The 25,710-nt window shown below is 39.9% G+C and overlaps 2 protein-coding genes across 7 annotated transcripts; one reads left to right on the plus strand and one right to left on the minus strand.

The window, feature by feature from the left end:
- Nucleotides 1–55: 55 nt before the first annotated feature.
- LOC117289457 (dual specificity protein phosphatase 22-like) lies at nt 56–9,834 on the minus strand. Of its 6 annotated transcripts, none has more exons than XM_033770590.1 (8): nt 9,738–9,834; nt 7,758–7,986; nt 6,511–6,544; nt 5,513–5,595; nt 5,213–5,262; nt 4,666–4,740; nt 3,289–3,460; nt 56–2,786 (listed from the first exon to the last, which is right to left on the minus strand). In XM_033770590.1, the coding sequence occupies exons 2-8, from the start codon at nt 7,887–7,889 to the stop codon at nt 2,610–2,612; spliced, it is 723 nt and encodes a 240-aa protein (XP_033626481.1). In that variant the 5' UTR covers nt 7,890–7,986; nt 9,738–9,834; the 3' UTR covers nt 56–2,609. The 6 variants fall into 6 exon arrangements, with proteins under 6 accessions (XP_033626481.1, XP_033626479.1, XP_033626484.1 ...); XM_033770588.1 differs by having other exon boundaries at nt 9,735–9,834; XM_033770593.1 differs by having other exon boundaries at nt 7,758–7,960; nt 9,738–9,832.
- A 774-nt stretch (nt 9,835–10,608) lies between these two features.
- Nucleotides 10,609–23,046, plus strand: LOC117289749 (protein arginine N-methyltransferase 7-like). The gene is made up of 12 exons (XM_033771015.1): nt 10,609–10,661; nt 11,706–11,936; nt 12,400–12,549; nt 13,431–13,539; nt 14,406–14,518; nt 15,673–16,147; nt 17,585–17,778; nt 19,311–19,394; nt 20,281–20,418; nt 20,916–21,152; nt 22,161–22,318; nt 22,784–23,046. Exons 1-12 carry the CDS (start codon nt 10,611–10,613, stop codon nt 23,028–23,030), a joined length of 2,187 nt encoding a protein of 728 aa, XP_033626906.1. The 5' UTR covers nt 10,609–10,610; the 3' UTR covers nt 23,031–23,046.
- Nucleotides 23,047–25,710: the final 2,664 nt, after the last annotated feature.

Genomic DNA, 25,710 nt, shown 5'->3' on the forward strand with positions numbered 1-25,710 from the left:
TAAAATAAATAAAAATTGAAAAATATAAATAATGACACTGCTGAATATCTCTAGCGACGGTTGTTTGTTTTTTATTTGAATGTGTTCTTGTTAGTCTCCCCTGTCAAATAAAACGATCAAGGCGCCTACACAAAAACAAAATATTATACAAAGTAAAAAGTTGTCAACCTATGAAATTGGCATTAGATGCAAGTTGTCCTGTAACTGCCATATAGCAAGGGATCATGCCCAAAGGGAAAGTTGAAAATGGCTTTCGACTTTCATCTCAAACACAGGCATGCAACTTTATCTCGGATCAGCTGATTTCTTAATATTTAGTCTCATTTTTACCATTCAAAATTGATAAATACTTTACAAAGTCAATGAAGTTTTGTAATTTCCTCATTTTTTGGTGAAGTAACAGTTGCACGCCTGCGAATAAAAGATATTGACAACATAGGGAGACTGACAACACAAGGGCTAGATATAGCTCAGTTGGTAGAGAGCCGTCATGTCAATCTGGAGATTGAGGTTCAAGTCGTACTCTAGTAAATTTGTCTTTATCCAATCCCAAATGCGTTAACAAATTTATCAGTCAGTTTTCCTTCTGGTTTATTACTAAATATTTTTATTTTGTAACTTATCATTTAAAAAGCGAAGCTTGCCCCAACTTTACATTGGGCTCAAGATTATTACATACGTGTAAATAATATTTACACTGAAACATATTTAATTTTACAGGAAATTTTACCCAAAGCCAAATATTCTTAAGGATACAAAAATATAATTCAAGCTGTAAATAGACATGCTGAAAATGCATAGCTATCGATCGAGTGAAAGGCAAAAATCGTTATACAATAGAAAGGTGACGTACTCGCCCAAGCTACCTAGAGCTGCTAAAGTGCAAAAAGTAGCTCAGAGTTAACCAAATTATGCTTATCTGAATTAGACTTGTGGACAAGTTGTTGAATGTCTGTCGCGGTGATAGCATTCCGGCTCTCTGCGTGATATTCTCGCGGGACTGCTGCCCCCCCCCCTGCAAGATTACAATAATCAGCAGTAATCGGCAGGAAACCAGTAACAAGTTGTAATTTGGCTGATAACCTATTTATAAGCAAAGTTAAACAGGATACCAGTCACAGATGAACCATATGAAAATGGTGTACTGTTTTGGTTGGTAACCTTACGCTGGTAAGCAACATTTTGTCGTGCTTAGTTACTTTTTGTGATTATAAAAGCAGCTCTGTGAAATTGGGCCCCGATTTGAAAGTAAACACAAATAGATGACATACTGTAACTTACATTTTAAAGAGAAAAACAACAATGCCCTGAGTTCAATATGAACTATCACTGCTGTCTGAAACAGGGTTGTTTTGATAGCAAAAAATCTTTACTGTAAATCTTTCTAGAAAACAAACTATTATTTGGCACAACTTTCACCTGCATGCCTCGTAAACTTTTGACCTATTTAGACCTTATTGAATAAACCCTTTTTGCTATGAAAAGTCGCCATCTTGTAGGGCAAACCGTATGCGCGTCCCACGCAGCACGCAACATTCCCGGTTTGATTTCTACGGCACACGCCTGCACACATGCGCACACACATACAGGCATGTTTATGGTGCAGACCGAGGACTTCTCTTTGTTCTCCCATTGTGTTTATTTTTCAGACCCCATTGGTCCCCATTGGTTTTGTACACAAAATCTACCGAGGACTGTCCCTGGTGTGACTTTTTCCCGGATCCCTTTTGTTAAAGTCCTCAGTTATCAATAGTAGACATGCCCACATGCACCCACACGCGCACAGACGTCATGTTGTAGGTCAGACATTTGAACAGTGACGTCATATTCAATACGGTCTTTATTACTACTCTGTATTACTACTCTATCACATGTTTCCTGCAGGCATGAAGTGTCCACAGCTCTATTGTAGAAATTATTCAATCTTATAATAATGGTTACATCATCTGATTTTTCTCAACTTTTTATATGAAGAAAGGTGGCAAATCTCATAATGTGGTCAGCTGTTACTTTAACAGGCCTCAAATTAACCCACGATACCCACATCAATTACGAATTTAACGTCTATTTTTATCAATCCTGTATAATACATAACTCCCTCCCTTCAGCTATGAGTATATAAAAAACCTCTACACTGAATAAAAAACCAAACCTTACTACATTAAAAGGTTGATTTCCAGATCCAAAACTTCACCCTTACACCATGTTATGGTTGATCACACAAAACATGACCGTTGTCCGCGACACATTTTCCAGCTCTGATCCTGTATAACAGTACGCTCAACTCCCTTCTAAATGAGTATACAAATCAAAATTTGTACACAGAATAATAAAAAAAACTCACTTCCCTGAAAGGTTGCTTTCCAGACCCCAAAACTGAACCCTAAAACCACTGGATCTGTCAGGATGCTGGTCTGGTTGTGTGTAAGCGCCGTGAGGGAGTGGGTAGAACTCATTGTCTTGTTTGGGGTGAGGTTCAACCATGTCAACTTTTTTTCTGAATGAGTATACAACAAACTTTTATACTAAATAAAAAAACAATATATTTATAACTACCCTGAAAGGTTGCTTTCACGATCCAAAACTGAACCCTAAAACCACTGGATCTGTCAGGGTGGAGGATGCTGGTCTGGTTGTGTGTAAGCGTTGTGGGGTAGAGGGTAGAACTCATTATCTTGATTGGGTTGCTGAGGTCCCTGATTGCACTTGTCCAAGAGTTGTTGGATTGCCTCTGTGTCCCTCTCTCTCAACGAGTCTGAGAATTTCTCTCGCATACTATCCCTGACCTGTTCACATTGAATAAATATTGACAGAGGTTCACTGTACGCAGGTTTTAGAAAGACGTATACTGTCCCTGATCTGATCACATTGTGAATAAACATTGACAGAGGTTCACACTTAAGCTTTTTCAGATTTAAACTTCGGGGATAAAATTACTTCCTTCTCTTAAACTAGACTACTTCAAAAGGAGTAGATTCTAACAATTTTTTATAAAGTCAATGGCTCTTCAGTGCTCCCAAGTAAGCTTTTACTGTCAATAACTCGTAGAGTAGTCATCAAAAGCGAACCCTGCCTTAAGGCCGAGTCACACTGCAGCGATCACGATGCTAAGAGAACGCATTCTATTGGTTGAATTGCTCTACACAGAAAACGTACACGCTCATTCAACCAATAAAATGCATTCTCTTTGCTTTGTGATCGTTATCGTTTTTGTTATCGCTGCAGTGTGACTCGGCCTTTACACATCATTCTTCACATTCAGCACCTTTGACCTTTGCCCTTTCTCACCTGTCCAACCTGTGTGTGCTCAAATGTCTGAAGCTGTCTCTGGAATCCAAAGTTAGGGTTGGCCACTTGCCTGGCCTGCTTGACTGCTTTGAGACAATCCCTCCAGCCATGGTCAGTCACGGTCATCAGGTACGCTACAGTCAGCGTTACACTCCTTGACACTCCAGCAATACTGTACCCAGAGAAAAAAAAACACATTCGTTGAGAGGGGGGTAAGGGATCATAAAACAAATATCAACAATAGTCCGATGTAATTTCAGTTTTGAAAGATTAGCCCCTTTCACATGAGAGCAATTTAGCAAGGGTCCCTTGCCAAATTGTAGCATGGTTGTAAGATTTTACAAAATGCACCTCGTGTGAAAGGACAATAATTTTTGGAGTGTCCAGGGTCCCTTGTCAAATCTTGTCCGACATTGCTACATTTTGTCAGAGGTCCGGACAAAATCTTACACTAGCGGAAGTTTTGACCAAGGACGTGGGCTTCATCATCGTGTGAAAGGAATCCTTGTTTATTGAACGACGTCCTAGGTGAAAATGCCCATACAGCGCGTGCTATTGTTGGTGCTATCTTGTCCAATCAAGATGATCAGGATTACCAATTCGTCATATCACTCTCATGTCGCACAAGGGTTGTTAGTTTTTTAACTTTGCAGTGGGAAAGCTCACAAAATCAGTCTCACATGGTGATAACAAATAAACAATCCAGGCTCGTAAAATTTGTAGCAAGGGACCCTGGCTACATTTTGGCAGTGTGAAAAGGGGTATTGTGTTAAAGCCTGGAATTATACGGAGGTCACAGAGGCCAAGGCCTTGTTGCCCTTGGTCTTGGCCTTGGTGCCCCTTTAAAAGTTTTCCATAGACTTTAAGATTCTCCTATATATATAGACGTGACCTCTGCAAAATGAAAGCGGTCTAGCCCTCTCAAAGATTATGATTCCGCAGGCCTGGAGTGGATTTCACAAAGAGTTAAGACTAGTGATCATCTCGAGTTAGGACGAGTTACTTGTTGTCCTTAACTTTAGGACTAGCCATAGGTTTGTAATATCTCCTGGGACTGGTCCTAACTCTTTGTGAAGTCGACCCCAGGTAACGTTAAGGCCTGGGGAGACCATACAACAAATCAAAGAAACAGTTCTTTCTTTTCTAGGACATTACTTTTAGTACTACATACTACATTAGTTACATGTATGTCTTATCTACCAAGCATCTCACCACAAGCTTTGGCTTTGGCTTACACGCTTGTTTAGGTTTTGTGTCTTGTACCGGTATAGCTGGATTTATGGGTATTTCTTCAATTCATTCTCTTCGTTTGTTATGAATTGTTCAGAAATCTTGGTGATGTACAAAAATGTGTTTTAAGAATTGAGAGGTACTTACCAGTGCACAAGTACGCAGCCCTGATTCACTCTGCAATTGTGGATGAATTCAGTGGATTTGTAGAAAAACTGAGAGCTAAAATTAAACACATATGTGTACCATTATAATTAATTAAGCAGATTTTTTTTTAAGCGTACTTTTTGAAGCGCTATAAAAAGCCAAGATCATGCTTCCCACTGTAGCAAAGTGATGAGGATGGTTGCTATGCAAACAATCAATACGTACAGTATTTTCCAATTCACCGATCCATTAGGCTCTGCCCACAAGAACATGTGCGCCTCTCCCAAACCATTCTGCACAACTCTGCCGCGCATACCAAGCAAACACGCACGCATGTCAGACCTTAATAATTTGTCAGACTTTTTGTTGCGCAATGGGTTGTGATTGGTCAATACGTAATGGGGCGGGGCTTAATGGATCGGTCTATTGTGTCTAAGAAAAGTGGCTTCACGTAAAGTAGAACCAGTTTTTGTTGGCCTGCTGCAACCCGTCCCAGCCCAGCAAAGTTCAGTAAGATAAAGGTCTCTTTTACATAATTTGTACTTACATGTTTGCAGTAGGAGTATCTGCTGAGTTTAAGCAGAGGTACTCAATATGCTGAGGAAAGAAAACAAGAAACAACCCGTTTTTATGGCAAAACAGCCAATCTCTACACTTGCTTTTTTCAAAGTATCATTTTCAAGTTAAATTGTTTTGCAACAGAAAGGGCGGCCTGGGACCTGTTGAAAATGTTTGCGAAAACCTTTCTCTTTCCTTCATGAAGGTACTCTTTAGTAAGGGAAGATCTATTATACCCTCGCAGGATTATCAAGCATGGAATGCTTTACGATCGTCTGAAAATTCTTACCGGGAGTTGTCCCTTAGGATGGTCGTGGATTGCCACGATGTGTGTGATGTTATGATTACGCAATGCCTCCTGATCTTTTGCATCTGAAAAGAATCAGAACGTTTTGAATTGAATGTAAAGCGAGATATTTCTGATGGGTTGCAGGCCTGGTATAACACAGAGGTCACGGAGGGCATGGCCTCTGTTGCCCCTGGTCTTGGCCTTGTTGCCCCTCCATATTTTGGTTAATAACCTTAATCTGGTAAGCCTAATTATTGTTTTGCCTTGTTACTTGTTGTGCTTAAAGGCAGTGGACACTATTGGTAATTGTCAAAGTCTAGCCTTCACAGTTGGTGTATCTCAACATATGCATAAAATAACAATCCTGTGAAAATTTGAGCTCAATCGGTCATCAAACTTGCGAGATAATCATGAAAGAAAAAACACCCTTGTCACACGCAGTTGTGTGCGTTCAGAGGGTTGATTTCGAGACCTCAAGTTCTAAATCTGAGGTCTCAAAATCAAATTCGTGGAAAATTACTTCTTTCTCGAAAACTATGGCACTTCAGAGGGAGCCGTTTCTCACAATGTTGTATACCATCAACCTCTCCCTATTATACTCGTCACCAAGAAAGGTTTTATGCTAATCATTATTTTGAGTAATTACCAATAGTGTCCACTGCCTTTAAGCAAGTCTTTGAAAGTTTGGCCCTGGTGTTCTGATCAGCAACATGTTGGTTTAAGTCCAGCCCATAAAACACTTGTGTCCATAAAGCTAGACAGTTTTGGGATGTAAAGCTATCTATAGGTCCCGTGTCTTGTGTAATAAAGAGAAGCCAGTGCATTTATTGTTAAGAGAAGGGGGTTTACCCAAGTGTTTTCTGGCATGGTCTGGCAGCAACAAGTTTGTTTTGTCATTAAATTTCCTGTTCAAGTCAATCTAGTCTGAGCTTTTTGTGTGAAGCAGGAATAGAGTCAGGAAACTACAACAAGAATCTTTCATACAAGTTATTTCTTACCTCTGAAGTTTCCAACAAAAAGACCAGGAATAATCTGCAAGTAAAAGATTCAGAAACATTACACCCTATGTCATTTTCTGAACTTTCAGCTCAGTGTCAACTTATTCTCTCAACACAAAATGTTCAGCTCTCTTCTTTAAAATGCGAGTTTCTTTATGACTTTGCTGTTCAGAATTGTCACTGTTGAGGCACTACTTTGTTCTTCAGCATATAGATTTGTTTATGAAGCCATAAAACTTTTAATAATAAAAATTTGGGCTTCCCAAGTTCGAATGCGCCCCAGACTTGCACAGTTTATTACAATCCGATTAGCATTATAATTTACTCAATAAGCCTTTTGGAGGTATGGCAGACGTGATAGGAGTGTACTTTTTGGGTATATAAAGACAAATTTACCCAAACCTTTAGACCCAGTAACTGGGGCGCTGTACTCCTTTTTTTCGAAATTTTGACATTCTCGGTCGTTCTAGCTAGTTCGACCGAGAATGTCAAAATTTCGAAAAAAAGGAGTACAGTACTAGCTAGTTCGACCGAGAATGTCAAAATTTCGAAAAAAAGGAGTACAGCGCCCCAGTTAATTACTAGGTCTAGATGATGTCCCACACACATTTAATAATAATAATAACAATTACAATTCTTTAGCGCATTTCACAATAACCGTATCAATGCGCTTTACATATAACATCCCTTTTTAATGTTTCTCAGCTTAATTCCTTGGGGGGTATACAGCCCTGAGCTGCCTGTAAGGCGCTTGTGGCGTTTTCATACACAATATCAACCTCTACCCTCGCAGGTACCCATTTATACCCCTGGGTGAAGAGAAGCAATTATAGTAAAGTATAGGCTCCAGGACACAAGTGCCACCCGGGATTCGAACCCACACTCCGGCACCATGCACTGTTTCTCGGAGGGGTCATTCTTACAAATACATGACACCATTCCCCAGGACAGGGGTCTACCAACAGTCATTCTTTCCCAATAGCATTAGGATATGGAACAATCTCCCGGAAGACCTGATCAACTTCACAACTCTTGCTAGCTTTAAGCAGGGTGTACAGTCAGACCAGCTTCGCTAGGTCAGCCCGAGATGTTTTTAGCCGCACTCTACGTTCACTGTTCACCCACCTGCACTGTATATATCCACACCCTAGCATGCACACAACAACCACAGCACATAATAATACACCAGGTGGTGGACTATACTTCTTCTACGGAAGAAGAAGAAACAGAAAGGGACAGTATATTACCTCGCTCATTCCAGCCCCCATGCTTTTATGGGAGAAGTAGTCTGCTAATGAGCAGAACGGTTGTTTTTGGACACCAGGTGTGAGGTTTGTCAATGGAATTCCTAAGCAGCAACACAAGCAGCGAGAGACCATCAGTCAAATCAAGGTGATACAAACTGGCGTTCACAGATCATGGGCTATCTATAGCTCCTGTTTGGAGAATCCTTACAGGAAAATGAACATAATGTACCTGTCAAAATAATATCACGTCATTGGTTTAGATAAAAAACAATGTTAAATACTAAAAAAAGTATGATATCATTAAAAGTAAAACTACCTTCCCCAGGTTTTAGCTGTTCAATCTGCAAGATACATGAGATAAAAACAGGAATCCTTTAAAGCCATTATAATACACTTTCGGAACAGAATTTGTTTTAAAGTTTACAGATATACAAATAACTTACAGGGTTTACAGAAGGTAATGGTGAAAGACTTCTCTTGAAATATTATTCCATGAAATGCTTTACTTTTTTAAAAACATTAAAACAATTATAAATTCTCGTTATCGAGAATTACGGACTATTTTAAACACATGTCATGACACGACGATATGTGCGAAAATAAGGGTGGGTTTTCCTGTTATTTTCTCTCGACTCCAATGACCGATTGAGCCTAAAGTGTTGGCCTTTGGACAATACTGTTTACCGAAAGTGTCTGTGCAATGGCTTTATTTAAAACAAAACTTTTTAAGGTAATAATAATAATAATAAATAATAATAAACGAGACTTATAAAGTGCATTTTACAAAATTCAATGCGCTGGAAGAGTGCTACGGAAAAGACGATTATGAGAATAGATATGTTTTTAATTTACTCTTGAATGTCTGGAGTGTGTTGGTGTTCCGAATATGACTTGGTAGGGCGTTCCAGCACCGGGGACCAGCGACTGAAAAGGACCGGTCCCCTGCCATTTTGTGTGTGCGAGGGATTGTTAGATTCTGGCCGGAGCGGAGCCCACTCCGGCCAGGTTTGTTGAAATTTAGCGACTCTGTAAGGTATTGTGGAAGTACCTTAGAGAGTGCTTTGTGCATGTTCACTGATGTTTTGAAGGTGATGCGTTGTTTAACTGGTAACCAGTGTAATTGTTTGAGAAGAGTGGATGCGTGTGTGTATTTGGGTTGCAAGAAAATGATACGTGCAGCATTGTTTTGGAGCCTCTGTAGACGGTCAATGTCAGCTTGCTTAATACCATTGAGGAGAGAGTTACAATAATCCAGTCTAGACACCACACGGGCTCTGGCAGCAGCGTGGCATGTGTTTGTGTCAATATATTTGCGTATTTTGGAGATGTTTCTGATGTGATAGTTGATGGACTTGCATGTACGTACGTGTGACGTGTGTGCTCATTGTCATGGAGCTGTCGAAAAAAGACAATAAGGTGGGCAAACTCCGTATATAACATTAATAAGAACCCGTGAAGAACGGTAAATACAGGGAAATCCAATACAGGTAACTACAGGTAACAAGTAATGCCCAACCAACATTTTTGCGATTGAAACAAATGTTGAAATGAAATTGAAAGCCACTTACACAAGTCACAATTTGATTTTGACAAGCAAAATATTTATTTCGACAGTTTTATTTTTAAGGTTTTTATGTTTATGATGAATTGAATGAATGGATTCAACTAAGTTTTCAAGAATTTGTGATGACTGCAAAGGCACTGATAACGCACACATACTTACAAAAAACAACAGAAATGCAATTTTTCATTCGGTTTCCGCCTCCCTTGTTTACAAAATTTGTTTGTTAGAAACTCTAACTAATGAAGTGCGCCCCCTTGCGGGAGGGCCCAACAAAGTATCACGTACAAACTGAAGAAAATGTTTGGTTTCACTTTACATCGATGTTTAACCATTTAGAACGTCGAAAAACTACAACTTTGTTCGAGGAAACGTCATTAATATTGTGTTTGAATAATCTACGGAAGAAATATTACCACATTTGCAGCAGTCCGAAGAGTAGAATAGAAGATGCACTGACGACACTGACAGTCAACAAAATTGTAAACAAAGTTCACATAATATGCATAAAATTGAAACCCAGACTTGTACGTGTAGCATCTGTTGCCACATTACATTGACGATATGGTCACCAGTCTTTTTGGGGCTGCTAAATAAATTTGTGGGCGTGGCAGCAAATCAATTAATCTGATTGGTCTGGTTTTTTTTAACGCACACTACTACGTAGTCTTGGTTCAGGACTCTCCTGGATTTGTAACAAGAAAGCGCGCTATCACCCCCAACGCGCTATCAACCACGAACCGCTATCACAGGAGAGTCTTGGAACATTCGTTAAATCTCCCCCCAAAATCGGGGGGAAACATAATGTGCGTGCGTAGGTTTCCCGCAGAACCCGCCCCTTTTTGGGGGGAGATTTAACGAATGTGCCAAGACTCTCCTGTGATGATAACGGTTCTCGGGTGGTAGCGGTTCGTGGTTGATAGCGCGTTGGGGGTGATTGCGCGCCCTGTTGTGACAAATCCAGGAGAGTCTTGAACCAAGACTAACTAGTACGCAGAAAGCACGTGTCTTCCCCCACACACTCTCCATCCATCCACACCACACACACTCTGCAGTATATACGTACGTATGTACATGTACTACATACGGATGGGTACACCGACCAAAGTCGTTATGCAATTGCAATATTGAGATCGCAACTTTCGAACACGAATGCATGTTTTCCAGAGATTTAATTATACATTTAAAATAAAAGAAACAAAGTTAGTATCCATGCATGCTATCGAAGAGAACTGTAAGAAGGGTAACGTACCCCTCATTTCATTTGTATAAAATATTACATGTTTAATATTATGAGCTATGCATACGACATGTACAGTGCTAGTGCCCACCGCACGCCCCAGGTCTGTCCTTACTCTAAGTTATTATGCAGTACTGAACAGAGAGTGTGCTGTTGTCTCATAAAAATATAATTTAAGTATTTTTATTGTCAAACTAATTAATGATAGTGAAACACCACAGTGGGTGCGTTCGTTCGATTAGCTCCCCTGGGTCGACCCCGGTGTGTGGCGTGTTTTTTTTCCAGGACAAACGTGTGCAGATAATTACCCACGTTCGTCCTGGAAAAAAAATCCGCCACACACCGGGTTGACCCTCACCCAGGGAAGCATAAACGAACGCACCCAATATGATTTTGTAATTATAATAATATTAATCATTAATTAATAATGTTATACTTATTTAATGTTTTACCAAATTATATTACTATTGACTTCGTTTTATAATACATAGTTAGAAGTTTAATATTGATAATTATGAGAAATGAGAAGTACAAAGAATGAGAAATGTTTCTGACACTGACAGTACGCTTCTCAGTTTCAATTTTTGACGGATAAAAACTTGTATCTTTTTCATAATCACAATACTTCGAAGTGAAATATTTCTCAAAATGTTTTTACAATGGAAAGCTGCTGCAAGCTCTGGACTTCCCAGTGGGCTTCTATAATAATTGCTGTTAATTTTAAAAGTGACAACCGAAAGTCCAAACATATCTCTCTTTTTCTTCCTTTAAAGTGCTGCTTCAGAAAATTTGAAGATTTCCGCACTGTGGCTGGGCGCACGCGTTCAGTCTAGTGGCGCAAATTTGGATGCAATGATTATCACAAGTTCACACCAACCATCTGTGTCTGTACTTCTACGATCTACTCCTCTAGAAACTATAATGGGGAGCCTTAGTTTCTAGAAGTACTCGATCTGCTGCTGATCTCACTGCAGCTGCCATTCCAAGTCCAGTCCACTTCTTTACGTCGTTCGTCCATGTTGTTGCTGGACGACTTCTCCTTCTCTTTCCCTCCACTGACCCCTGGATTATTTCTTTGTACGAAACCTCCGTGACGCACGATACATTTCCATTAATTCCAAGTTTTTTACCTTATCACTCTCTGCAGATTTGTATTCTCTTGATGTACACATCTTCACTTACTCGTCGAGTCATCTCCAATACAAGACGTTGGGCAATTTCCATGTCATCCAGTGAGACTTCAGAAATGCGGCATTTATTAGCAAGGGTCAACCCGATGACTGGTAGCAATGAATGGGTGGTTGAGGACGCCACATACGATTATCATCAGGAGATCGCCCGGTCGGCTTACACCGATATGCTCCACGACGATGAAAGGGTATGTATCGTTCATAGAAACGACCCTAGAGAACTCTGTGTGAGTTGTGGTATGGTTGCGAACCCTTAGAAGGGCTCATATATGGATAGTTGCGATTATCGTAACCCTCCATCTTCCTGATGGTCGGTGAAGAGGGAGGGTTATCACAACTAGAATTGGGGGGGGGGATATCCAAAAAGGCTACCGTACTTGTGTATAGCTTAAAATTATTACTAAAAGTGATTTAACGAGACCAGACAAGCACAAAGACATTGAAGGGAAAATTTATCTCATTGTCTTTGAAAAAAATGATTTATTTTAAAATAATTTTGTTTCTTCAAGATGTTACACTGTGAAATATTGGTCTATCTTACATGTAGGCCTAGTTGAAAAAAAAATGCCAGACTTGTCTGGTCAAACATTTACTGGCTGACACTAGAACTACTACATTATATGTTTCTACTTTGTCCTTTTTTTTATGCAGAATAAAAAATACTATGAAGGCATAAGACGAGCTATTAGAATCATGCACGAGAGAGGGAAGAAGGCCAATGTACTAGACATCGGTACCGGAACCGGACTACTGTCTATGATGTCGGCAGAAAGTGGGGCAGACAGTGTCCATGCGTGTGAGGTAAACCAAGTCAAGGCCCTATTTCATAAAGCCTGTAATCACAGGCAAACTGCTGAGCAGAAAATACACCAACCAAAATTCCATAAAGTTTACTTTGTTGCAACTAGTGCCCCACTCATATTTTACTCAGCAAAAATATTTGCCTGGCAGTATTTTCTGCTTATAAAGACAGTAGACTTTATTGGTAATTGTCAAAGACCAGTCTTCCCACTTGGTGTATGGCAGTATTTTCTGCTTAAATAACACACCTGTGAAAATTTGAGCTCAATTGGTCGTCGAAATTCTGAGATATGAATGGAAAAAAAAAAAAACCTTGTCACACCGAGTTGTGTGCTTTCAGATGCTTGATTTCAAGACCTCAGATTCTAAACTTGAGGTCTCAAAATCAAATTCGTGGAAAATTACTTCTTTATCGAAAACTACGTCACTTCAGAAGGAGCCGTTTTCTCATAATGTTTTATATTATCAACCTCTCCCCATTACTCGTTACCAAGTAAGGTTTTATGCTAATAATTATTTTGAGTAATTACCAATAGTGTTCACTGCCTTTAAAAACTTTATGGAAGTGGGCCTATCAGGGCCCAATTTCATAGAGCTGCTTAAATGTACTAGAATTTTGTTCACAATATTCAAAATGAGAAAAGACAGCACAGATGTCATAAAAAACAGACAATGAATGTTTAGCATTTGTGCAGTGGTGAGAATTTTCTTTTTTTTAAATGGAATGTTCTTTTCAACTCAGCCTTATTGTTGAATGGAACTTTTGTTTTTAAATGGTATTCAAAATCGAAGTTTGAATAGAGTTAAACATATTTAAGTAATTAAACATGTGTCATTTTATTCAATTTATCAGTTTGAATCTTTCATTACTGTTTTTACAGGCATTTGAACCAATAGCAGAGGCAGCCAAGAAAATCATTGCAGAGAATGGCTTTGCAGACAAAATCAAAGTGGTCTCTAAAAGGTCAACAGAGGTCACAGTTGGACCAGGTAGGCTTGCAAAACATCAGACTTATCAGGAGACATTCAGTAACAAATAAAAAAAATTTTACCCTTGAGCCGTGTCTGCAGTTTTGCTACAGCTTAGGCTATAGCTGGATTGCGCCGTCATCATACATTGAAATATAAGACGTCCTAAGCAACACCCTTACTCAGGCATGCAGCTCTTCTTTTTTCTTTTCTTTTTGATTTTTTTTTCTGATGCACCTAAGAGCATAATAAACCTCAACACTTTCTAGGGTACCATTGTGGGTATCATGTCCCGTGGCGTTTCGGCTGCCTCGCTCTGCACTTGCATTGTGCCTTTGAAAATGTTCCTCTTTTTTTTTTCAACGGGCAGTTGCATGCCTGCTTACAGTCGTACAGGGTTTGGCTTAACATTTGTTAACATCTTTAGTGACTAGCCATCAGGACCAGTAGCTTGTCAATTTACTGGTCCACCAGCTTTTTATCTAGGAAACATTTCAAATAAAATAGCTGTAGGGATGCTTTTTGACACTAAACTGGACAGCGAAACTTCTTGCAGAGAATTCTGACTTGTCCCCAATCAGGGAGGGACTTAAAACCCAAATCTACACGCAAGGTTACGTGCTGGGTTTCGAACCATGGGCCCAGGTCCACAGAGATGAAAGGCAGGGAAGAGACCACTGAGTCAACCTGGGTGCCAACAAGAATGTAGGCATGCCAGAAAGTGCCGGACTAAAAGTAAACAGTTGAAGATTTAAAAAACGTGTATACTTGTATCTACTTGCCCGACACTAAAAACACTGGCCTGGACCTGTGGTCTGGTGTACATTTTGAGGCCCAACACAGTCCCATAAAAAATTATCTTGTTTCAATATTATTTGTCATTTCAGACGGGGACATTCCTCATAGAGCCAATATTCTTCCTGCTGAGGTATTCGATACTGAATTGATCGGTGAAGGGGCAGTACCAACCTACCTCCACGCCCACAGACATTTATTACAGGTGGACTCAGCTATCTATTTGTTCATAGTTCATTAGAATGGATGTTGAAGATAAGGTTTTGTTTTGTTTGTTTGTTTGTTTGGCCTTTGAGAAAGACTCTGTGGGTCAAAACGTCAGGCAATTAACAAATTTTTGGCTGTTTATATGCCATAGGTCCTTTTGGTTGGTAAGCAATTTGCAACAGCTAATTCTATTTTCTTATTTGTTTGTTTAAAATGCTATTCATAAATACCTCAGACAGTTTTGCTATTCCTATTGGTGGAGAGCGCGTCACGTGGGTGTGTATAAACCTTTGTTTATGACCAGTAAAAAGTGTTGAAACATTAGCGTGACACGCTAGCTTGCACCTGCTCTTATAAGACAGTTTCTTCGTTCCTATTGGTCGAGAGCAACAGCTGAAACAGTTGTGCCACATCACGCAATACGCGCGACGCGCACAGCATTCCCTTAAAAGGAGTTGTTTACCCGACGGCGGCGGAGGGCTTTACCATTTTATAGCTGGAGGGGTGTTGTGTTGAAAGAAATCATTGAACAATTATAATTTTTGCATTGATTTTACTTTTTGATAAAAAAGTGTTGATGTTTTTGACCAAAAAGGTATTTATGAATGGGAATCAAAGTGTGTTCAATCAGTTTTCAACTAGTGGTTTAAACCCGCCGAGGCCTGGTTCTTGATAATTTACCTCGACTTCTCCTCGGTAAAATTATCAAAAACCAAGGCCTCGTTGGGATTAAACCACTAGTTGAAAACCTCTTCACCACACATTGATTCCCTTATTAAAGACCCCTTGCATGTGACGTCACAACCTCAAAAAGCACCCTCACTGGGGTCAAAAAGCACCCTCACTTGGGTCAAAAAGCGCCCTCACTGGGGTCAAAAAGTGCCCTTACTGGGGTCAAAAAGCGCCCTCACTGGGGTCAAAGGAGGCAAATCATTTGATGAGAGCTGTTCTTTGTTCAGAAAAACATGCGCGTGTGACATCAGCATTCCAAGAGGGTTGGCGTTATGCAAGAGGTCTATTAACAGATTAATGCTCTCTTAATGTAAATCCATAACACTTGAGGCAATCGGTCTTTTTAGGACTGGTGCTGTTCGTTTCAGAATTCAGACTTCAATAACAATGATAACTTTTATCTCCTTCCACAATTTTCAGGAAGATTGCATCTGTGTCCCTCACTCGGCGACTGTTTATGCACAAGTCATCCAATCAGATCTCATCTGGGAATGGCACAAACTCCAACCAATCAAAATCCCCGGCCACAGCAGCATCCACCCCCCGGCCAAGATGGACGCCTGCTCCGGGGCAGCCTCGGTCCACGACATCCAACTCAGTCAGGTGTCACCTGAGCAGTTCCAGCCAATCACCTCCCCCCTCGCTATGATGGACTTCAACTTCAGTCGTGGAGATTTCCGAGAGAGCGGATTGGCGACCGTCGATGCCGATGTCCTGACGGAGGGAATATGCCACGGAATCTTCATGTGGTGGGACTTGAGCATGGACACTAAGGGTGAGATTCGGTTGAGTACAGCGCCTTCTTGGGCCCACCCTGATGGAGAAGAGGCCCAGTGGAGAGATCACTGGATGCAAGCCGTCTACTTCTTTGATCAACCTCTGCAGGTGCAGAAAGGTGGGTTTAAAGACATTTGTAAATGTAACAGTAGAGGCCAATACGGTAAGCAGAGCCATGAAATAATATACAACAGATTACTCAACAATTGTCTGCTAACTGAAATGATCCGGATATCATTCAAAAATTGTAGATATGACATGGTAGTTTAGCTGGTAACCTTATTCTAAGCATAATTTTGCTATGCTAATGTTACACAGAGATTTAATATGATGATATTGCAAGACTCCGGTTAACTATTACTAGAAGAAGAAACATGTGATGCTAGCGGACTGGAGTCATAGAGTTGTGGAAACGACTGAAGAAAACACTTGAAACAATTGTCTGGGTCTGGTCTTGGTTTATTACAAGTTGACTATAGCAATACAATTGAAACAGAGGTGCTGGACCTAGCTCAAAGGTTGGAGAGGCAAGTCTCTTGTAAAGAGAAATTTGAAGGAGTAGTCGAGGCCCGGAGTGAATGTTGGCCGGAGGTTGTTTAGGATTTTGGTGGTGGGGGAACTCTTAATTTAGAAATGATGTCACACAGAAATAACATAAGATTGGTGACATCATTACGTAGAAGTGAGATGATGTCATGGTCAACAGGGGGTGGGGGGTAAGGGTGGGATGGTCAGGAATGTGAGTGGTGGCTTTGCTGGAAATGGGCTGACAGAGGATATGGCCCACCTGTTGATGTGTAAACAACTATTCTAGAGATAACGGTGCGAAATCATCCTTACACTTTTTTTCTAAGCTACTTTTTGTGCTTAAAGCCATTGGACCCTTTCGGTACAGAAAAAAAAAAAAGTTCACAGATTTACAAATAATTTACAGGGTTTACAGAAGGTAATGGTGAAAGACTTCTCTTGAAATATTAGTTCATGAAATGCTTTACTTTTTGAGAAAATGGTAAAACAATATAAATTCTCGTTAGCGAGAATTACGGATTTGTTATAAACACATGTCATGACACGGCGAAACACGCGAAAACAAGAGTGGGTTTTCCCGTTATTTTCTCCCGACTCCGATGTCCGATTGAGCCAAAATTTCCACAGGATTGTTATTTTATATATAAGTTGTGATACACGAAGTGTGGGACTTGGACAATACTGTTTATCGAAAGTGTATAATGGCTTTAAGCAGCTCTATGAATTTGGGCCGGGGTCCCAATTTCATAGAGCTGTTTAGGCCGCAGAAAATACTGCTTATTAGCAAATGAGTGGGGCACTAATTGCAACAGTGGAAACTTTATAGAATTTTGGCAGGTAACCATGCAGTTTCTGTTTTTTTTCTAATTTCAGCAAGACTTGTTTGTGTTTAGCAAGTTTTTGTGCTTATCCCTGGTCATTTGAGCCCTGGTCAGCACACTGTTATTCCCTAATCAGTTAAAATGGAAACATTACATAAATATATTCCAAAAATAACGCTCCAAAAATATTGTTTTCATCTTGATAGGAGAGAGGATTCACGTCACATTATCCCACGATGATTACAGCATGTGGTTTAATGTCGGCCACACTGAACTGCCGAAGGTTGACATCGAGAGACCGATATGTAGATGTGGAGCCCATGTAGTCTGGAGCCGACCAAGGATAGGAATGCTTAATGATGCTACACGAACAGGGAAATATACACAAGTTCTGCAAAAGGTTTGGAGATGTTACCAATAGACCCCTTCCACAACGGGCAGCATACTCACACATGCGAATCCTGTCCTCCATTTTGAGAGTCAAAATCAGGCACACACATATGCACAAAAGATTCGACTCCCAAAATGATGGCAATGGTAGACACGCTTTTTCGGAGGTGCGTTGTGGCAACCTCGTCCCCAGGGTGTGTCGAGCGGTTACAAGGTTGACCGCTCTCTCACCCTGGTATTGGATCATTTGCATATCCAAAATATTTGGATATGTATGCAAATTAAAATAGTCTGGCTACTTTTCGATATTCACATCTTCGTCATAATCTCGTAGTACGGTACCAGATTCAATAGCTTGTTTGTACATTGTTGGTTGCCGGCGGCTGGCTGTACATGGTTGAAAATAAAGTAAACCATGGGGACAAGTTTATGCACAAAGAACAAAATGTTAAATATTAACTATTAAATACCTTTCAATTCTTTTGAGTATACTTAAAGACAGTGGACACTATTGGTAATTGTCAAAGACCAGTCTTCTCATTTGGTGTATCTCAACATATGTATAAATTAACAAACCTGTGAAAATTTTAACTTAATTGGTCGTCGAAGTTGCGAGAGAATGATGGAAGAAAAAAAACCCTTGTCGCACAAGTTGTGTGCTTTCAGATGCTTTAATTTGAGACCTCAACTGAGGTCTCGAACTCAATTCAAATATTTTAGCGAGAAATTACTTCTTTCTCAAAAACTACGATACTTCAGAGGGAGCCGCTTCTCACATTGTTTCATACTATCAACAGCTCTCCATTGCTCATTACCAAGTAAGTTTTTATGCTAACAATTATTTTGAGTAATAACCAATAGTGTCCAGTGCCTTTAAAGGCAGTAGGCAGTGGACACTATTGGTAATTTCTCAAAATAATTATTAGCATAAAGCCTTTCATGGTGACGAGTTAATGGGTAGAGGTTGATGGTATAAAACATTGTGAGAAACGGCTCCCTCTAAAGTGCCATAATTTTCGAGAAAGAAGTAATTTTCCACAAATTTGATTTCGAGGCCTCAGATTTAGAACTTGAGGTCTCGAAATCAACCATCTAAACGCACACAACTTCGTGTCACAAGGGTGTTTTTTCTTTCATAATTATCTCGCAAGTTCGATGACAGATTGAGCTCAAATTTTCACAGGTTTGTTATTTTATGCATATGATGAGATACACCAACTGTGAAGGCTAGTCTTTGACAATTACCAAAAGTGTCCACTGCCTTTAATAAGAAAGACAAATGAGATAAATCCTCTCTTACAATTATCTTACCCTTTCTTGTAAAACAAATTCTGGTCTAGTAAATATTTTGAGATGCAAGCCCTGTGGTCTTCTAGATTTTTAACCAAAATTCTAGCCCTGCGATGAAGCTCCCTCCTTTATTGTCTGCACCACAGAGATTGGTGTTGGTAAAGCAAGAACTGATTTTGAGCTTGATACTAAGTTGGTTTTAGTTCTTCATTATTATTGATATTTCTTCCTTAAATCTTGTCATCTCAACAGGTGGTTAAGAAAGAGTCATTATGTGTCAGCATTAGTGATGGTTCAATGTTACCTCTGATAGCTGCAAGGCTGGGTGCCAAACAGGTAAAAGATATGCACAGAGCATTTTTGTCCTGCACTACTGTGTAAACTGAGGCTTGTGTCTCAAATAGTCTGGTGCCAATCCTTTACCCTAGGGTTGCTCTGGCCATTGTTCTTTTAACCATGTTAAACCCATGGCTATCAATCTGTGTTTGAGCTGAGCATGGCCGAGCAGTTACGTGCATCAGACTTGGGTTCAGGTAGCCGAGTCATCAGGGTATGGGTTCGAATCCCGGTCGCGGTCATGTCACTTGTGTTCTTGAGCAAGAGTCTTAATGGCACTGGACACTATTGGTAATTGCTGTAAACAATTGTTAGCATAGAAACTTACTTGGTAACAGGCAATGGAGAGCTGTTGGCAGTATACAACGCTGTGAGAAACAGCTCCCTCGTATATTAGGCATCTGAAAACACAAAAATTTGTGCAACAAGGGTGTTTTTTCTTTCATTATTCTTTTGCAACTTCGATGGCCAATTGAGTCCAAATTTTTACAGAGTTGTTTTTTTATGCAAATGTTGGGATACACCAAGGGAGAATACTAGCCTTTGATAATTACCAAAGGTGTCCAGTGTCTTTAACTATAATTGATTCTCTTCACCCAGGGATACTCTGGTTGGCGCGAATTGCAAAAAAAAGGTAAACAATTAATGTGTCAATATATGCTCAATTTATCACTAAAAGAATGGTTTTTGGGGTTGAACAAAGAATTGACTAGAGTAGGATTCGAACCAACGACCTCCGGACTAATGAGCTGGCGCTTTACCAACTGAGCTAGTTAGCCCTATATTGACGGTCTTCCTTCATTATTTTGTCAATATCTTTGTTCGGGGTTGCATAAATGAATGGTGCATGTAAGGGTTAATAGAGCACTTTTCTTTCTTGTTGTAGGTGTATACCCTAGAGCCTAACTCTCTTTGTCGTCGCGTCATGGAAGACATTATCAAGTCCAACAATCTCATCGACGACATCAATGTCCTGAATCAAAACGCTCAAGAATTACCCAACAAGATATTCAAAGGTCAAAAGGTAAAAGTTTGTTTTGGAATTTTGGTCTTGGTTACTCTTTTAATATCGGTTAATCAAATGCTGGCATAGTAAGAAACTTTCCCTGCCTTTCACTGCTAAAGTCTATGGTGTCCTATAGACCAATCCATATGCGCAGTGGATGCATGCTGCGCCACCCTTGCCAGGACACTGGCAGTTTGTATCTTTTGTCGTGGCCTAGTGGTCAAGCATACAGGACTCAAGCTCTGATGTTTTTCTGATCAGCAGAGTGTGGGTTCAGTTCATGACTCATGTCCATAAGCAAGACACCATAAGCAAGACACTTGGCCATTATTGCATCCTCCTACGGATGGGACGTAAAGCCGTTGGTCGAGTGTGTTTGTGTAAAATGCACATAAAAGAACCCAGTACACTTATTGTAAAGAGAAGGGGTCTACCCGGTGTTTCTGGCAGTGGCTGCCGAGTGTGCAGGAATTGGTCCCATAAATCATAAAAACAAAGTATCTTGATCCTTCCAGATTGACGTCTTGATGGGAGAGCCATTTTTCATCTCCAGCATCCTACCCTGGCACAATCTGCACTTCTGGTACGCGAGGACAGCCCTAGCGTCCCATTTAGCGGACAGCGCCCTCATACTGCCATGCTGTGCCAGGCTCAGGGGTGTGGCGCTGGAGTTTGAGCACCTGTGGAAGTTCCATGCTCCTGTGGGCGACATCGAGGGCTTTGATGTTAGGATATTTGATAGTCTTGTGCAGGTAAAGAGGAATATTAAAAAAAATTACTTTTAATTCAGAGTATTCAATTAAAGGAACACGTTGCCTTGGATCGGTCGAGTTGGTCTTTGAAAAGCGTTTGTAACCGTTTTTTTATAAAATGCATATGGTTAGAAAGATGTTGTAAAAGTAGAATACAATGATCTACACAAATTTGCCTGGAAATTGCGTGGTTTTCATTTTACTTTGCGAACTAACACGGTCAGCCATTTATGGGAGTCAAAAATTTGACTCCCATAAATGGCCGCCCGAGCTTGGCGACGAGATAAAAGGAAAACCACGCAATTTCGAGGCATATTTGTGTGGATCATTGTATTCTACTTTTAAAACCTCTTTCTAACCATATGCATTTCACAACAAGCGGTTTCAAACGCTTTTCAAGGACCAACTCGTCTGACCCAAGGCAACGTGTTCCTTTAAAGTTGTTGCTTAGCATTGGAGGAAAGCTAACACAGCCCTTCTCACACTACGCTATTCGCTGGGGTTCCCCCTGGGAAATAACGGCCGGCCTTGTCACACTATGATCGCTCTGCCCCCTCAATAGGATTCACGCTTAACGCGGAGCACTAGTTGGCAATTCTCAGTATAAACCAATGTGATTACAAAAATCCAATTAGATTGCAGTATGCTAACGAGCGAACACTTTTTTTACCGTTGACACTTTGATATGACAACAGAAGTTCAAATTGGCGCAAGACTTGCAAAGTCTATAATTTATGGTTGTGAACATCTTGGGCCAGTAAGTTCAAATTGGCAAGAGACTTGCACAGTCTATAATGCATGGTTGAGACTAACTTGGTTCAAAATATTCAAATTGGCAAGAGACTTGCACAGTTTATAATGCATGGTTGGGACCAACTTGGTTCCAAATATTCAAATTGGCAAGAGACTTGCACACTCTAGGATAGGACTAACTTGGGCCAGGAAGTCAGAATTGGCCCAAGGCTTTACACAGTTTATTATGCTCTGTTTTTCACTTCTGAATCCCAGAGATCCTCACATATCAGTGATGCTGCAACTGAGCCACATCATCTGTGGGAATACCCGAGCCGAACACTCGCAGCGGACTTTGACCTTACAGAGTTTGACTTCACTCAGCGTGTACCCACCGATACAGTAGTACAAAAAGGAACAGTTGAAGTCCTTGGGTGAGTAGTGCATTAAAGATTTCGAATTGTTTTGCCATATTTTTAGTAGATTTTCTCCAAGTGTTCTCTAAGAGAGACTCCAAGGTCAAATTCAGTTCCGTGATGCACCCATTAGATAGAGACCTTGTGAAAGTATGGACAAAATCACAAGTCTCGAATCTCTTTTTAAAATGGTGTAAAATACCGCGTTACTTTAAACTCTTTCAGAGCAAAATTTTGAAACTGCTTACTGTGCGAGCAGTAAGCGAAGAATGCCTTGTAATGTGAAGCAAAAGTTCCCTGCTAACCGATGAAATACACTTGATGTTAGCGTGGAATTCCTTTCTTTGCTTTCGGTAAGCAGAGGCATGAAATTGGGCCAAGAGCTCAAGTCTGGTGCTCTATAGACCACTAAGCCACAGGACTCCACTGAAGAATTTTTTTTTTTTTTCATTGAATTTCTGTTTCCTTCCTCATTTGTTTCAGGGACGGCTTGTGTCATGGCATAGCCTTATGGATGGAGTACCAGATAGATGAGAACACCTGGATCTCCACGGGTCCCTCACACCCTCTACCATCTCCCACCAGGGACCTAAGGTGGGACAGACACTCCAAGCAAGGGGTGCATTTCATCAAGAGTAACCCCCGAGTCACGCCGGGAGGCAAGATTCATTTTGAGGTCTCATTCAATCCATCTCAGGGAAGCCTTTATTTTAACTTTGAAGTGTTGTGATATTGGAAAGAGTTTTAAGAATCTCTAACTTCTCTCCATGGGGTTCTTGACTAGTGTAGTGACCTATGGGTGGCACGGTTGACTCGTGCGTAAAGCGCTCGCCTCTCACCAAGGTGACCCCGGTTCGATTTCCAGCCAGGGCCATATGTGAGTTGAGTTGTGCGTTGGTTCTCTGCTGTGCCACGAGGGTTTTCCAGACTATCCGGTTTTTCGCCCTCTGGAAAAATCAAACACTTTTGATCTTGGCTGTGCTGCATGGTCGTAATGGGTTGATGTGGCTGGCAGCCAAAGGCGCCCTTGCATGCTTGCTTTTCGAACACGCTGTAGATGCGTCCTTCGCAATTTAGCTCTAGCTACGAGTAAGGATGATTAGCCCCCCCAAATTATTATTGTTATTATATTAAATTCACTTTCCTGAGAATCCTTAGCTCGCAATCAGAATTTATGAGTAAATGAAAAGGTGACAGTCCTCCAAATATTTCTGCCGCGATATTATTTTAGCTGTATATAATTTTTTAATTTAAAATAAAAGGGCATCTATGTTGCTCACTTACAGTACTTTTTACCTGAAATGAAAGACTAAAGAGCAGGGGTGTCTAAAAACAAAACAGAACGTAAAAAGACGGCCGGAGCGTTTTTTTTTTATCCGCTTGGCCATGAGACGCCAATAAGTAACATGAACAATTTGTAGCAGGCAGGAGAAAATAATAGCACTCTACACTGCTTCAGTCATTACCAGAATTCATTCTTTTATTGCACAATATTGAATAAAGCTTCAGTATTCATGAATTCCTTTTTTTATGAAGAGTTTTGTTTTCTTCTTTTCTTGGTTTGTATTGTGCAAAAAAAATTTGTATTTTTAAATGATGTCACTCATGACATCACAGGTTTACAACAACTCGCCGGGAACAAAATATTAAACTCGACCGGAATGTTTTTCTTCCTTCAGAATAGAGAAATGAGTTGTTTTCATTTCTTTGAACAAAGTGGAAGACTTGCCAGGGTTATTTGCGTAACTCTTAAGGATTCATGAACAAACCTAACAGATTTGAAGGCAGTGGACACTATTGGTAATTTTATTGTTAGCATAAAACTTTACTTGGTAACAAGTAATGGGGAGAGATTGATAGTATTAAACATTATGAGAAACGGCTCCCTCTGAAGTGACATAGTTTTCGAGAAAGAAGTAATTTTCAACGAATTTGATTTCAAAACCTCGGATTTAGAATTTTAGGTCTCGAAATCAAGCATCTGAAAGCACACAACTTCGTGTGACAAGGGTGTTTTTTATTTCACTTTTATCTCGCAACTTCGACGACCGATTGAGCTGAAATTTTCACAGGTTTGTTATTTTATGCATATGTTGAGATACACCAACTGTGAAGACTAGTCTTTAACAATTACCAATAGTGTCCACTGTCTTTAAATGGGAATTCGCCGCGGAAATTTTGAATAACTTTACCGGAATATTTTTCTTCCTTCAAAATAGAGAATTGAGTTTCTTTAATTTCTTTGTTTGAACAAAGTGGAAGACTTGCCAAGGTTATTTTGTATTCTTGAATTGAATTGTATTTGCACAACTCTTTAGGATTCATGAACCAACCAAACAGATTTAAAGACACTGGACATGCTTGGTAATTGTCAAATACCAGTCTTCTCACTTTGTGCATGAAATAACAAACCTGTGAAAATTTGAGCTCAATTGGTCATCGAAGTTGCGAGCTAATTGTGAAAGAAAAAAAACACCCTTGTTACACGAAGTTGTGTGCTGTCAGATGCTTGATTTCGAGACCTCACATTCTAAATCTGAGGTCTCGAAATCAAAGTTGTGGAAAATTACTTCTTTCTCGAAAACCACGTCACTTCAGAGGGAGCCGTTTCTCACAATGTTTTATACTATCAACCTGTCCCCATTACTCATTACCAAGTAACGTTTTATGCTAATAATTATTTTGAGTAATTACCAATATAGTCCACTGCCTTCAATAGTAAAGTAATTTTAGGACAATTTTCAAATTTGATACAGAGTGTTAAATTTGACAAACGTTCAAATTATTGTCGCTTTCATTGAGTAAACCTGTAAGGCACATACAGTATATTGGGATATAAATTATAACATATCTTTATAAAAAGTAAACGTTACTTTTAATAGTAATTATAATAATTGGTTGTTAAATAGCATATGTCCTAATAATAATAATAATAATAATAATAATAATAATAATAATGAACAGCACTTATATTGAGCGCTTCACACAGTCCCGAAGCGCTATACAAAAATTAGTTCAAAATACTTTACAACATTATAATCCCTGTTCATCATGCACATTTTTAGACCATTCCTCTAACTTTCTAAACTCCCTGTGGAGCATAATGACATCAAGCTGCTTAAAATAGCGCCTGCCAAGTAGTTAACCAGATACAATACTGACCTCTCAGAATCCAATTTACTTGGTTAAGTTAATGTTAAGCCTGAATTTCAGGCAGCGCTATTTGGCAGTGCTTAAACTTCCTCTGCATTGGCATAGTGTATTTTAAGGCACTTTTTAATCTCAAATACCCAAAATTAAACATAAAATATCTTTTACAAAACACCATAGATTTCTTGTACTTCTACTCTCCCTTAATATTTAAATCCAGTCTTAAATGATAATCAACCCCAAGGAAATAACTTGATACA

The sequence above is a fragment of the Asterias rubens genome, chromosome 4 (assembly GCF_902459465.1).
Source record: "Asterias rubens chromosome 4, eAstRub1.3, whole genome shotgun sequence".
Classification (NCBI taxonomy): domain Eukaryota; kingdom Metazoa; phylum Echinodermata; class Asteroidea; order Forcipulatida; family Asteriidae; genus Asterias; species Asterias rubens.